Raw genomic sequence first — 15308 nt, 5'->3', positions numbered from 1 at the left:
GCAGGTGGATTTCTGAGTTCGAGGCCAGCCTGGTCTACAGAGTGAGTTCCAGGACAGGCAGGGCTGCATAGAGAAACCTTGTCTTGTAAAACAAAAAACAAACAAACAAAAAAAGGTGGGCGGCATCGATCCCATTACAGATGGCTGTGAACCACCATGTGGTTGCTGGGAATTGAACTCAGGAACTCAGGAAGAGCAGTCAGTGCTCTGAATCTCTGAGCCATTTCTTTCTTTTTTTTTTTTGCCCCTGCCTTTGAAGTGCTGGGATTAAAGGCACACCCCACCATGCCTGGCCTGAGAAAATACATTTCTATTCCTTAAGCCCCAAATCTGCAACCTTTTATTATGGCTGCCCTAGCAGTCATTACAGTGGGGCCAGTGATACATCTGCAAAGAGGTAATACTTGACTTAAGTCCCAAGGAAGATTTTAGGACTCTGGAGCAGACCACACAGGTCCTGTTCTGTTTGGTATGCTCGGGTAGCCGAGAGAAGGAAGCTGGGGCAGAAAAGTGGTGAGAAAGCAGGGCCATGCTCCAGGGGCTGAGAGAAGCAGCCTCAATTATCTCCCTATCAGCAGCATGCAAAGCCAGAAAAGGATGAAGCAGAGAAGTATGCGACTGACTCTGCCCTCATTTTAGGAGGCTATGTCTAAAGGAAATGAGGTGGGAGTGAAGAAGCCTGGATGCTGCCTAGGTAAGAGCCATGGGGATGAGCTAAGAGATCCTGGGGGCAGATTATGTAGGAGAGTGTGTATGTGGATGGTGAATGTGTGTGTAGGAGAATAGGGTACCAGAGAGAACCAGTACTGGAAGCTCACATGAGCATTGGTAGAAGGCAGTTCTTTATTTTAAAATTTATTTTATTGCTTTTGTTTTGTTTTGTTTTTGAGATATGGTTTCACTGTTTCCCTGCCTGGTCTAGAATTCACTATATAGAGAGGCTGGGGGCTGGCCAGATGGCTCAGTGGGTAAGAGCACCGACTGCTCTTCCGAAGGTCCTGAGTTCGGATCCCAGAAACCACATGGTGGCTCACAACCACCTGTAATGAGATCGGATGCCCTCTTCTGGTGTGTCTGAAGACAGCTACAGTGAATTATGCCAGAGCGAGCAGGGCCCGCAGAGGTCCTGAGTCCAATTCCCAGCAGCCACACACATGATGGCTCATGGCCATCTGTACAGCTACAGTGTACACATAAAATAAATAAAATTAAAGAAATTAAAAAAAAAAAAAAGGCTGGCTTTGAACTTTCAGAGATCTGCCTGCCTCTGCCTCCTAAAGTGCTTGGATTAAAGGTGTGTGCCAACATGTCCAGGAGAAAGCAATTCTTGGTTGTTTTTTGAATATGTGAAGTTGGAGATGACTGTTAGATGTCAGAGTTCTACTTAGAACCTTAAGTGGAACACACCGGAAGCATCTGGGTCTTTGTTTGTTGTTTTGGTTTTTGGAGACAAGGTTTCTCTGTAGCCCTGGCTGTCCTGGAACTCACTCTGTAGACCAGGCTGGCCTCCAACTCAGAAATCCGCCTGCCTCTGCCTCCCAAGTGCTGGGATTAAAGGCGTGCATCACCACTGCCCAGAAAAGATTTATTTATTTTTATGTATGTGAATACACTGCTGCTGTCTTCAGACATACCAGAAGAGGGCATCAGATCCAGTATCTGGGGTTTAAAAACATTTTATTTTTAAGTGAATGCGTTTGTGGGTATATTGTTTGTGCAGTGCCAAAGGAAGCCAGAAGAGGGCGCTGAGGTAGTTACAGGAGGTTGTGAGCCATCTGATAATGGGTGTGCTGGCAACTGAACTTGGGTCTTCTGCAAGAACACCAAGTGTTGTTCTTAACCACTGAGCCATCTTTGCAACCTCCCCACCTCTTTATTTCAATTAAAAAATGTATTTTATGGGGCTGGAGAGATGGCTGTTAAAAGCACTGACTGATCTTCCGAAGATCCTGAGTTCAAATCCCAGCAACCACATGTGGCTCACAACCATCCCTATTGAGATATGATGCCCTCTCCTGGTGTGTCTGAAGATAGCTACAGTGCACATACAATAAAAAAATTATTTTAAAAAATGTATTTTATCTGTATGGGTATTTTGCCTGTGTATGTGCCTGGTGTCCCTGAAGGTGCCCGTTGGATTCTTTGGAACTAACTGTAGTTACGGATAGAGAGTTGTGAGTGGCCATGTAGGTTCTTGGAATCAAACCTGGGTCCTCTGGAAAAGCAGCCACTGTTCTTAACTGTGGAGCCATCTGGGTTTGGGATACAGATTTTTGAGTTATCAGCACATGGATGACATTTATTCTAAGCAGACAGATGAGGTGACAGAGGGGAAAACAGGAGTGGAACCTGCCCCACAGAGCAGAGGAGGTGTGGCCCTGGCAGCTGGTAGACACCAGAGCCTGGAAGCAAGAGGAAAAAGCATCTTTCACATTGATGAGAAACAGTAATGGAGCAGAGAGGCCACAGGACGTCATAAAGTCACTGGAACCCACACAGAGCACCTGTCTTTCTTGTGCCCAATGCCCCGTTCTTTACAAGAGGTTCCAGCCTAGGCTCTTTTGTCTCCTAGCCTGCTTTCCTTTTCCTCCCCTCCTTCCCTTTTTAATACTGTGGTACTAGGGATGACAAAGCCTTTGCACATAGGTAAGGGCTCCTACCAAGATGGTTTGCTTCCTTTGAAGTTCTTCAGGAGACTGAAGGCTAAGTGGCGGTGATACCTGAGATTGTTACTGTAACCCAAATGCTACTTGTTGGGATGTTCTTTCAGAGCTGATGACCACCCTCCCAATTCTGTCATCACTGCCACTCCCCATGCACCTGCCCAACCCTTGGGCTCCCATCTGTAGCATCACCTTCCTGATTAAAGCCTTTCATGGGGGTCAGGGGTGGGGGGCTGGAAAGATGGCTCAGCTGTTAAGAGCACTGGCTGCTCTTCTACAGGATCTATTTTCAGCCCCATACATCAGACCACAACTGTCTATAACTGCAGTTCGAAGATATCTGGAACCATCTTGAAACCACCTTCTGGGCTCCCAGAGCATAAGACATGTACATGATGGATAGATATATGTGCAGGCAAACACTCACTCCTAGTAAAGATACACATCAAACACTCATCAGCACTAGGAAGAAACAAAACCATCCCCACCCCCAGTGCTCTGTAGCTTTTTAGTGTTTCATTGTTTTTGTTTTCTGAGACAGGGTTTATTTAGCCCTGCCTGTCCTGAAACTCACTCTGTAGACCAGGCTGGCTTTGAACTCAACAGAGACCCACCTGCCACTGCTCAGATTAAAAGTGTCTGCCACCACTGCCTGGCCTCTAGTGGTCTGAAGTTAAAAACCGCTCCTCCTATTTGACTACAGCCCTGGATCCTCTCCCAGGGTCTGCTCACTCTTTCCTCTTTCTTGTTTGGTTCACCAACATTCCTTGCCCCTTCATGCCATAAGGCCTTAGCCCAGGCTGTGCCTGGTGGTGACCAACCTAGACAAAAATCCTTTCCCCAGAGTGACAGCATCCTTCCTTCTTCCCATCTCCCTAGCTACCTCCTCAGGAGCTCTTAGCATCGACACAGAGGCACAGTCAAGTCAGGTCCCCTGCTGCTTCTAAGCCTCATTACTTAGTTCTTGCTTCAGAAAAGGACACTTCCATAATTTTACATTTCTCTGAAGAACCACTTGATGTCCTCTGTAATTTTTTTTTTTTTTTTTTGGTTTTTTGAGACAGGGTTTAGCTGTCCTGGAACTCACTCTGTAGACCAGGCTGGCCTCGAACTCAGAAATCCACCTGCCTCTGCTTCCCAAGTGCTGGGATTAAAGGTGTGCGCCACCACCGCCCGGCATGTCCTCTGTAATTTTACATTTCTCTGAAGAATCACTTGATGTCCTGTAAGCTTGCTGAGCCACCTGAGGGCTGAATCCACAAGAATAAATAAACCCATTACTTCACCAAGTCCCAAGGTGCCTAGAAGGGAGGTGATGGTGTCCTCTACAAAGGAAGAAGTGGGAGCCAACTGGAAAAGCTCCGGGTCTGTAACCCAGAAGCTCAGGAGCCTTGCCATGAAGTTGGCTCCTCCCTCCCAGGATGCTTCTCTACACTGCACCCACATGGATGAGTCTCTTCTTTGCACTTGTTCTCAGCAGCGTGTTGTCTGCTGTTCACTTACCCAGAATTCAGGAAATAAAACACAGAAAGCTTCTCCGGCAGGGTCTCTGACAGCCTCTGGGCGTAGTCCACGATGTTGTCATGCAGAAATCGGCTGTTGGTGTTGAGCACCAGGTTCTGTTCATGTGCAGCTTGGACCACGGTAGGGTGGCAGTGCCCAACTGCAAGAGGGGCATCTCCATATGGCCAACTTCACCCAGCCAGCCCCACCAGATGCCCCCTCAGCTCCATCTGCAAACCCATCCAGGGGAGATGAAGTTAATGAAGGCAAGGCAAGGTGGAAAGAGGGGAGTTAGTGATGGGGTGGGGAAGCACAGAGATGCTGATTCTGGAGTGGAAGGTCTTGAGAATCCAGAAGGAAAAGAGGGTCCTGTAGAAACGCTATCTAGAAAACAAACGTTTTTAGAGGCATATTTTGAGACTCAGCTGGAGGGGAACTGTCAGAGGGTCAGCCATGGGAATAGCATACTTAGCTCACCATGTGCCAAGATGGTCAAAACAAGTTAGCAATAATTAACACAGTTACCTAGAACACCGGGTGGTGAGTCTCTACCAAAAAGGCTCAGGATTAATTTCTTCTGTGAGACAGGGTCTCTCTATGAGGCCTTAGTTGTCCCTGAAACTTGCAATGTAGACCAGGCTGGCTGTTAACTCAAGAGATCCCCCTGCCTCTGTGCCCTGAGTGCTGGGAGAGTCTTGGGTTTTAACCTTTACCTGCCTGCAATGCTCCTTCTAACGTAAAGCCTCCTTGTCCTCCACTAGCTTGGTAGCCCCAGTTGGCTGAATTCATAGTTTCCTGTGGCCCCTATAGTAGTCAGTATGGGTGAAGGCCTGTTGTCATCCCCCTGCACAAGGCCAAGATGACCTCACTACATCTGTGGTCATGGATGGGCGGACTGTATCCCTAGCTTGCTGTGAGTTCCACGTGCAACTTGGATCCTGGCATGTGAACCTCTCATGCCTGCCTGGTTTAGCACAGCTACGGTGTGGAGTCTTTTCAGGCTATTTCACAAAGACTGGCGTCCCCTCATGAGCATCTGATTCAGTTCTGTTCAACCCAGGCTGTCAGTCAGATCTACTGTCTCACCAAGGGTCAGGAGGTATCATACTGACCGTGAGCCACGTTGTTGATACAGTCCAGGTACTCTCGCCCCTGCTCATCGTACAGGTACTGCCCTTGGCCTCGGATAATCTTAACAGGATCCTCAGGAAAAAAGAGTCTGCAGGAAGAGCTGTGGGGACAGGCAAAGAGTCGACAGCCCTGTCTGAACACTGAAGGGTGAATCCCACTCATTACAACCCCCTTCACTTCTTCCTGATTCCGGAATGGACAAAAGATTGCAGGGCACAGTTTGACTTCCCTGCCTCCCCATTCCTGAGAATAGGACCGAGCAGAAAGTTGCTGAGACAAAACTATTTAAGCCTTGGTGGCCCTCTCAGTTTTGCTTGCACACACATCAGCTCCCCCCAGGCCTGGAGAAAAAGGCTTCGGAATGGCTTCCCGAAGAAAAGCCCCTTGTTAGGAGCTGCATCTCAGCCCTCAATATTCCTTGCCATCCCAGTGGCCCCTGCCGTCCCTGGCAGTAGCTCCTAAGCTCCAGCCATAAGCGTCTTTCCACGTGGCACCGAGGGTACCCCTCACACGCCAAGAGCAGACTTCCTCTCCCGCTGCTTGTGACATGACTGCCCACCCCAGGCCAGGCCCAGCTTCTTATGCAGGACGCTGCCAGGGGCAAAGCTCGCTCCACGAGGCAGGGGACGCCCCGGAGTTGCGGGGTGGTTCACGGTCGCTTCTAGTGGGCTGAGAGAGGCGAGGAAGTCAGGGACTCGGGGCGGGCGCCATACGCGCCTTCGGAGCCCACACCCGGTACCTGAGCAGTCGACTTCTCAGGTCCAGAGTGACGGCCTTGGCGCGCGTGTCCGCGGCCATGGCGCCGAGCGGTCAGCCAGTATTCAGACGCTGCGCGTTTGGCTCCGCCTCCGCTCTTACGTCAGCTCTGGGTGGGGCTCCAGTGCTGGTCCCGCCCCCAGGAGCTTCTTTCCCTGCTGTTCAAGCAACCTGCAAGCACGACCATTTGTCATCACGGGCGGATACTCCGCGCTGAACCTGGGTCGTACCTTGCCCTTCTTCTCTCCCACCCCCGAGGTTTCCCTCCCAGGAATGTGTCCCTACCCCGGGTGAAGCGGGACTCTAAACTGCGGCTAGTCACGCCCGAGCAGGTTGCCTTCTCTGCGCTTAAAACGTGACGCCCTGTGAGGGCAAATTACTGGCACCCTGGAAGGACAAAGGCCTTCTCAGCATGGCGCTGAAGAGTTGGGTGCTACTGCTGGGGCAGACCACGGAGATCTCTAGAGATTCTCGCTAGGATCAGACAGGGTAAACTTGACATGTCGCTACAGGAAGAGAATTTTGCAGTGGGCAAATAGGAAGAGGGTTGGAAAACTTGTGAGTCCTACCTTATGTACTGTGCAGGAGACAGGCCCAGAAAAGAAGGAGCACACAATAGGCCCGCTGCAGAGGCTGGACTAAAACAAGGTCTCCTGGACTTCTAGCACACTGAATGACAAGAGACCTCTGTGGTCCCAGAGGTGGGAGAGCAGAGATACTCCCTCAGGGGTTGAGCGCTGGGGCTGACTGCCTTGATGAACCCTGGAACAAAGGCTTGAGAATGCCCCTCAGCAGGTTGGGGCATTCTTGTCCACATGCCAGCCTGCACCCCCATTCTCCAGTAGCTTATTTCTTCTCTTTCCTAGAAAACTGCAAAATGCTTACAGCACTTATTAAAGAACAGCACTTATATTCTTGCGGGTTTTGTTTGTTTTTATTGTGGTAAAATATACATAAAAAACGAGCCATTTTGAAGGGTACAATTCAGCTGCATTAGTACATTCTCAGTGTTGCATCCTGTCACCAACACCCAGCCATAGAGCCCTTCCATCTTCCCAAACTGATCCGAGTTTCATGTTTTTAACCATAAACCTACCAAGGAGCCCATCTTCCTATTCAGAAATGGCCTGTCCTTCTTGCCCTTGGCCCCATCCTCTCTCCATTTTCTGACATCTGTTCTTCAAGGCAACACTGGAGGCCGAGAGGGCAGAGGCCGAGAGGGCAGAGGCTGAGAGGAGGAAGGGACTGAACAAGACTTGGATACAGTGGGGGGCATGGTGGTGCAAGCCTGTAATCCCAGCACTTGGGAAGCTGAGGCAAAAAACGGCAACTTTGGGCCCAGCCTAGGTTATGTATCGAGACCCTTTCACAACCAGCAAGCAAGCACTCCCCGTGCCCAACCCTTGAGTGGAGAGCAGGGGTTTCTCAGCTGGCATCACAGAGAGCAGCTTCACCACTGGGCATGTCCGGTGTCCTGGATTTAAGGTGTGTGCTAACCTTGACTGTTCACTGAGTGCCAGGAGTGTCCCCCAATCCTGTGACAACTCAAAGCTTACTTTAAGGACAGGAAATCTAGTAAGGTCGCTTCTCTCAAGCCTCGGAGCCATCTGTCCACAGGGACAGTCATCTTGTTGGTTTCTTTAGCGGCTATGGAACACAGGATAGTCAAGGACTCAATAAACAGACTCCTCCCTTCCAGAGTTATTTGACTCAACGGAGACCTTCGTGGTAGGGAGAACCAAGGCCTCTCAGTCCTTGAGGATCCTTGGTGAGGCAGGTCACTTCCCAGCGTCTCACTTGGGACCTTGAACATTCTCTCTGTCTTCACTTCAGGCGTGCATGTCCATTTGCAAGGAAGGATACAAGGTATGAGTCCACACGGGGGCAGTAACAGGCCAAGAATGGCCCAGGGCAGCCAGCCTGAGAGGTGAAAGGGAGAACTTTGTGGCTTCATCCTCTAGAAAGCTCTACTTGCTGTCCACCCATTGTCAGGGGTCTGCCTCGCAGATTCCATGCGTTGCTAAACAATTCTGAAGAAAAATTAGGGGACCTCCAAGAGCACGGGTTCAATCCCAAGCCTGTCATTCTATCCTGGCTGTGTATCCCTGAGCAGATGACTACCCACTGCAAGCCTCAGATTTCCTTTAATGGACACGGTGATACCTCCCCCCGCAGCCCCTTTCTTCACAGGACTGACAAGGGGATCAAATGGTGTTGTTCTTAGAATGAAGGAGGAGTGCTGACTGTGGGATGTGGTGGGCTTGGGAGGCTATGCTGTGCTCCAAAGCAGGCACTGACACCAATCAATGAGCCACTTGGTCATCTTGGCCCACTATATTCGTCCTCGTCCTCGTCCTAGTCCTCGTCCTCCTCCTCGTCCTCGTCGTCCTCCTCCTCCTCCTCCTCTTCTTCCTCCTTCTTCTTTCTTTTCTTCTTGGTTTCCTAATTGACCCAGTTTACTAGAGAACATGGTCTGCTGTTTATTGCCAACTCCTCAGGGGGACAGAGGTAGGGACTTGACGTCACCTGTGTGTGGCTGGGCCTTTGCTTAGCAAAGAATGCATGTGTCCGGTTTGGGGAGTGTGGCCCTCCTTGGATCTCTGCCCTTGGAGGAAGGGGGACAGAGACACTGTTATTGCCACTCCTGTTTTTTTTTTTTTTTTTTTCTACACACAGAGAAAGAGCTTGGTTTTGTCATCTATGAAAATGGGCACGTTTGTTGGGCATCTTTCTTCAGGTTGCTGTAAGGACAGGGAAAGGGAGGCATGGGCCCACTCTGCAGGACTGTGGTTACTGCTTGGTCTTGGAGCAGATAGAGCGAGGACTGCCGACCACAGGCACTTTGGGGCGTCTGACCTGCCCTAGGCTCTCTGTGTATATTCCACAAAGCTGAATCTTACTGAACCACACCGGAATGTTAAGCATTACTGTCTCAATGCTACAGATTGGGTGGCATTATTTAAGATGCTGTAACAAGGGCTAAGATTGTGGCTTTTTTGGTTAAGTCCTTGCCTAACAGGCATAAAGCCTTAGGTTCGAATCCCAGCACTGTATAAGTCAGACACGGTGGTGTACAACTATAATTCCAGCACTTGAGAGTAGAGACTGTAGGGCCAGAACTCTAAGGTCATCCTGAGCTACATAGTGAGTTCAATGCTAGCCTGAGCTACAAGAGAGCCATTTTTATTTTATTTTATTTTTGAGGGCTACAGCAAAATCTAATTTCCCATATTTTCTCATTTAAACACGACAATGACACTTTCCCCATTGAGAGGTGGGTTTATCTTCAACTGGGCTGAATCTCTGGCTCTGGTAGGAAGTGGCAGTATGTGACTTTGAAGGCTTGGTCATATGAGGTGACATAGCTTTCTAGGAATCCTGCTGCCAGGCTGTAAGGCAGCCCAGGCCATGCAGAAAAGTCACAGGTAGGTAGGTGTCATGATCATTGGATCCTAGCTGACAGATGAGGGAGAATCCACGTGAGACCTATTCAGACAAATCCCTGAATCCTTAGAACCGAGAGAATGGACATTTGGAGGCAACAAAATTGGGGTGTCTTTGCTGAGCACAACAGAAGGGAATACAGAGGCTCAGTAACAGGATGTGACCGGTCTCAGAATTCTGCTGGCATGTGTGAGTCCAGGTCTTGAGCCTGTCTCCTCCTATCTCCTACCCGGAATATATCCTCTGGTTTGGAGGAAGGCTCCGACCCCCAGGGAGAGCCCCTTTGCCTCTCCAGTAAAGAACCATTGGAATGAAACTCAGCCAGAGGTGACCAGGGAAGTCTGCAAGTGACAGGCACACCAGACACACATTTGTGGTTTATTACTCATGGTACACAAGGAGAGATGAGAAGCCGTGGATAGAGCAGGAGCTAGGAACCTTCGTTAGAGGTGTTCAAGTCCTTCCACAGAGGGCAGGGGTTTCAGTCACAGATGTTTTGCTCAGGCTTGCCTGGGTGGGGTCGGGGGGACCAGCCTTCAGGTTCATGGTGTCTGTACCATTTACTAGGAGGCCTGTTTCTGTCAGGCTGGCCAGAGGTCTAGGTGGGAGACCTGAGACACAAGTTCTGAACAGGAGGCCTGTCTCCCTGGGACTGACAAAGCCCCTTCCTGTTCCTGCTCTGGGTGAGGCAGTAAGGAGACTGGGAGTAACTAGTGGGTCTGAGTCTCTTCACCCTACAGTCAGGGTTCCCGGGGCTGCCTGCAGCTGGCTGCACACCGAGGTATCCACAGAACCCTGCCATTTCCCAAGGCCTGAGGATACAAGCTCCTGTGTCAGGGTGGCTTCTGGAAGCCTACTGAAGAACTTGGGTGGAGCAAGGCCTTCTTGGGGTCCTTTCCATTGCCTTCTCCCCAAGTGCTGGACACTAGGAATCTTTGCCTGCCCCGTTGAACATAGGGTCCAAGTGCAGCTGCCTACGGCACAGTCCAGAGGCAAGAGGGTCCAGCAGTTGTCCAAGGGGGTGCTGTTGGAGAGTGAGAAGCTGGGGCAGTGGGGTTTCAGGGAACAGTTGTTGCAAGTCTCTGATAATCAGGTGATTGTAAGCCCAACCTGGAGTCTGTCCAGCCTCACCCGAGCCAGGCGTTTTCACCCTCGTCGTCTTCCCTGGGAAAGCGAGGCCCTGCTGAGGGGCCTTCAAACACAAGCTTCCCCGGAGCGGCCTGTCTGCGTTCCTGCCGGCTTCCTGTGCAGATTGTCCAGGGGCTGGTTGGCACACTTGCAAATGTTACACGGCCACAGTTGGCACATCCCATAAAAAAAGTTCAATATATTACTGTTTTGTTTTTACATGAGTTAAAAACATCCAAACGGATCTGTACAGGTCAGGAGCTAGGTCTGAGGGTCACTGGAAAAGGAGGGAGAGATGGAAGGTGGTGAGGAGACGGGAAGATCCTGTGGTCCCCACTAGGTGCATCTACCCTCTGATGTGTTCAGGAACAAGCACAGCCCCCTTTTCTTTCTAGCCCCCTTTTCTTTCTAGCCCCCTTTCAGTGTGGGACAGGAAAATAAGTCCCAGGAAACTCCCTGATGGTTTTGAACTGGTAGGGCCAAATGCCAACCAAGATCCAGATGACCAGCAAGGCAGATAACACACATCAGCCAGGACCGAGATCCAAGCCTTGGCCATGTGACCACAAAGTCACACACATCTTTGGGAAACATGACTATTCAGTCACTGTGTGAGACAGTGGTGTAGAGACTCAAACCTCTTCATGATGGCGCCTGGTCCCCCATGGGTTCTCTCTGTCTCTCTAACTCTCTCATCCCAGCTCCTCCAGGCCTACCCTTGAGAACCTTTCCTGCACAGTACCTTATGCCAGCAACCAGGCACAGGCAACCCGTCGGGGCCCTGGAAAAGAAGAAGGTTTAAATGACAGGAGTGGGAGGCTGATGGTCTCTCCATACCTCCCCCACCTCCCCACCCCTTCCTGGGACTTTGGGGAGATGTAGCCAAGTAGTTGTTACTTAAAGCCACTGGACTGCACTGAGGCAGGGCTGGGTGTCTCCTTGTCATCTGAGGACATACTGTCCCCTCATTGTTCTGTTCTCTTATGCTGCGCTGTGGGGACACTTGAATAATGGGCAGAAAGAGGACACTCTGACATAATGGGCACTGTGCCAGGCTCTTGTCAGCCAGAAGAGGGCCTGGTCCTGTGAAGGGGTCGCAAGGCTTCCTGCCTCCCAAGAGTGACATCCAGGAGACCCTGAGCATTTTCAGACTTTAGGCAGGAAGGCCTCTGAGAGAGTGGCATCTCTCCAGTCTTTCCCAACCACTTTGATCAGATCTGGGAGGAAGACAGTGTCATGGGGTGACCTTTGGACATTAGAGGTGAGGTTGTCTGGAGACCCCAACAATGTCCACCCAACCATTGGACATAAACAGGCGTGGATTTCCTCAGGAGGCCTGGAGGGTTGGAGTGCTGGAGGTGAACAAACAAAATGTAAAGTCCCTGGGGGAACCTGAGGCATAAACACTCCACTGTGTTCCAAAGCACAGATAAAGGGAAAATGCATGGGACACGCCCCCTGAGCCCCTTCCAAGTACATGCTGGGGCACGGTTTGGGGACCAGAAGATGGGGAGAGGAGAAGAGGGTTAGAGTGCACCAGAAGGCAGAAATGAGGAAGAGAGGGGGCAGAACCAGCAGCCCAAAGCAACCCAAAAGGTCCAGCATTGCACACACAGCACACAGCAGCCAGACTGCGTACCACAGGGCAGGGCCTGAGGCCCTTCACAAGGCCCGGGGAGCCTGGTGCCCCTTGCTTGCCTCCACACCGAGGACGTTCCTGTATTAAAGACAAAGGCTTACTCACTTGGAGAAAGTCTGGGTCCAGGCTCTGTGGAAGCAGGACTGGACTTCTTCACCCTCTCAGCTCAGCTCGCTCCCCCCTCCTCTGTGTGTGTGTGTGTGTGTGTGTGTGTGTGTGTGTATGTGTGTGTGTGTATGTGTGTGTGTGCGCGCGCTCGCGCACACACGCGTGTGTACATGAGTGTGGAGATCAGGCCCTCAGGCACCTTCTAGCTTTTGTTTGAGACTAGGTGTCAGTTGGCCTGGAACTTTGGCATGTAGGCAAGGCTAGCTGGCCATCGGGCTCCAGAGATTTGACTGTCTCTACCACCCCAGCACACACCTCCATGCCTAACTTTCCACGTGGGTTCTAGGAATATGAACTCAGGTTTTCATATATGCAAGGCAAGTGCTTTACTGCTTGAGCCTCTCCTTAGTCCTGGCTGCCTGTGCTCGAGACAGAGTCTCTATGCAGCAGAGGCCTCAAAGTTTCTGTCCTCCTGTCTCAAGCTCCTGAGTGCTGGGATTACAAGCTTTTTTTTTCCCCCTCACATTAATAATATCCCAGACCCACCTGGAGGGAAGAGAGGAAGGTACAGAGGGTTGAAGGAATCACTGGAGGCCAGGAGACTGAGTAGAGGTCCCTGACTGGGTCAGACTGCCTGCTTCTCAAAGCCCTGCCTGGGAGTGAACATCTGGATGGTTTAGTGTGGAGACCTAGCTCTTTCATTTGCCTGTCCTTTCTGAACACCACTTATAGGCACTGATATGTAAACCCTTCAGCTTTCTAGAAAAAAACTTCCAGCAACTGAACTATAGGAGTTTCACTACCAGGCTTGGTGGGTTTGCAAGAGCTACTGCCGTCAGGAAGTGAGACAGGTAAGTGGGGAGTGGAAAAGGAAGGAGCTGCATGTTTCCTGAGGGGACTGGGGAAGAGGCTAGGCTGTCAGGGGAAGAGAGGATACTGGAGGGAAAAAGATACGGAAGGAGAATGAGAGACCTAGGGCGGGCAGGGTGGCCTGACTTTCCCAGTGACTGAGGAAGTCCCATCTCACAGTCCAGAGGAAGCCAGACCCCAGTGAGATCTTAGGCAGCCATGGTCAAGGTAGGGGAGGGGGGTCCGACACTCACTGACTTTGCCCCCATCAAATCTGTTAATCTGCTAGGCTTCCCTTCCCAGCCCCTAGCCCCCTCCCAGAGCACCCTCAAATTACTGACGATGCTGGGAAAAACCAGTTCTGTTCTTGGTCTTGGATCCTCTCCATCCCTACCCAAGGTTGGCCCATCTCTGCTTTGAGGCTGAGTAGGGAGAAGACAGTAGTGACCCAGAGGGAGGTAAACGCTTACTGGCCAGGCCTCCATCACCACCGGAGGGCTGCATCTCTCAGCCACGCTGATGGGAATATCAGGACCATAGCATAAGAAGCTCTGATGCTGGCTATGGCACCCACAGCTGCTCAGAACTCCATCCTGCTGAGACACCTACCACGGGGCATGGCTGGTCAAGGCCCGGTGGGCCTGGCTCCCCCTTCTGGCCCTTCACTCCTTTTCGGCCAGGAACTCCTCGCTCCCCCTGTGTAAGAAGGAGATGGTAGGGTGGTTGTGGTTGCTGGGCTTGGGCCCCCCTCCACCACCTCTCAGTGAGATACCTCAGGGTCCAGCAGTAACCAGAACCTGCAGCTTTAGGCCCAGCCTCCACCTCCCCACCTGCTTGCCCCATCTCCCTTCCCCCTCACCTTTTCTCCACGTTCACTTCGGTCACCCTTCTCTCCCCTGGGTCCAGGGAAACCCTGACAGATGGATGAGAGGTTAAGCCTGAAGTGAGAGCTGAGTCCACTTCTCTGTGACCTACCTGATGCCTCACCCATCACACTCCTTCATCCACACATAACTGGCACAAACTCCCAAGCTGTGGTTGTTAGCGTATGTGCCTGCTGGGTACCATGTGGGCCCCCCAGCTCTGCTCCTGGCTAGAAACCCTGAGGGAGGCTGGTTTTTCTCCTGGAGAGGGACTTTTTTCCTCCTGCCATGGCCAGACACAGCTGGTCCTGGCCCAGACTTGTCTGGGACAGAGGATACCCACAGAAGTCATGAGGCCATCCTCAGTGGACTGAGAGAAGGTCTCTGTGCTCTTTGTCCTTGGCTCAGTTTCCTCTATATTCATCTCTTAATCTAATGTCCAGGCATCCAGTAGGGTCCAGGCTGCAGGCTGGATGCTGGGACGGACAAGGGTTTGGTGTGTCTCCTCCCTTATGTCTCCTGGGGCAGGCTATGGAGTGTGGGTGAGCATCTTGCTCTGACGCAGAGGTATGAGTCAGATGTGGCCGGGCACTAGGCTGTTCCGACAAGGGATGGGTACCACAGGAAGCTTTTGAGCAAGGTCACCATCCTGCTGGGTGGAAATGGGCTGGGGCTTGCTAGACAGAGAAAATGGCAGGGCCTTTCGATGCCACACTGAGCCCCAGGCCTTCTAGGAAGCAGATGAAGCCACTCCACAGCCACATAGAGCTTTTTCCCATTAGCTTCCCTGGGTCCAGAACCTGAATGGGGTTCAGTGGGGTTACTTTCCAGCTCTGTCACATCAGTAGAAGGTGATCCTCTCAGTCAGGAACCTGGTTGGCCCCTCTCTTCTGCCCATGTTTGCTCACTATGGCATCAGCACTTTCTTCTTACAGTCTGGGGCCCACCCTAGAGGACTAGCAGCCCTGCATCAGTCCCAGTCTCCTTTCCTGCCTATGACCTCTCAAGACTCCTCCTTCTCACTAACCTCAATGACTAGGCTAGGCGGCAGGGGGTTGAGCCTGGTCACAGGGGAAGAATGGTGGGACTAAAGAGATTTGTTCTGCCAGGTGGTGGTGGCGCACGCCTTTAATCCCAGCACTTGGGACTGTCAGAAGCAGGTGGATTTCTGAGTTTGAGGCCAGCCTGGGCTACAGAGTGAGTTCCAGGACAGCCAGGGCTATA

The 15308-nt window shown here is 51.4% G+C and overlaps 2 protein-coding genes across 8 annotated transcripts in view; both read right to left on the bottom strand.

The window, feature by feature from the left end:
- Positions 1–6149, bottom strand: part of Phykpl (5-phosphohydroxy-L-lysine phospho-lyase) — a 19628-nt gene extending 13479 nt beyond the window's left edge. For 3 of the 6 annotated variants that reach the window (XM_031351397.1, XM_031351401.1, XM_031351396.1), the window contains exon 1: positions 3751–5390. In XM_031351397.1, coding sequence (XP_031207257.1) covers positions 3751–4109 — 359 coding nt within the window. In that variant the 5' untranslated portion in view covers positions 4110–5390. Of the gene's footprint in view, positions 1–3750 lie in introns of all 6 variants that reach the window. The other 3 variants (XM_031351400.1, XM_031351399.1, XM_031351398.1) reach the window with 3 other exon arrangements.
- Positions 6150–6968: 819 nt separating this feature from the next.
- Positions 6969–15308, bottom strand: part of Col23a1 (collagen type XXIII alpha 1 chain) — a 303366-nt gene continuing 295026 nt past the window's right edge. For both annotated transcript variants that reach the window (XM_031351394.1, XM_031351395.1), the window contains exons 26-29: positions 14081–14134; positions 13831–13917; positions 11368–11406; positions 6969–10902 (exon numbers count right to left, since the gene is read on the bottom strand). In XM_031351394.1, the coding sequence (XP_031207254.1) occupies positions 10900–10902; positions 11368–11406; positions 13831–13917; positions 14081–14134 (183 nt within the window). In that variant the 3' untranslated portion in view covers positions 6969–10899. The remainder of the gene's footprint in view (positions 10903–11367; positions 11407–13830; positions 13918–14080; positions 14135–15308) is intronic.

The sequence above is a fragment of the Mastomys coucha genome, unplaced genomic scaffold, assembly GCF_008632895.1.
Source record: "Mastomys coucha isolate ucsf_1 unplaced genomic scaffold, UCSF_Mcou_1 pScaffold5, whole genome shotgun sequence".
Lineage (NCBI taxonomy): Eukaryota > Metazoa > Chordata > Mammalia > Rodentia > Muridae > Mastomys > Mastomys coucha.
This window is presented reverse-complemented; position numbering and strand designations above follow the sequence as displayed.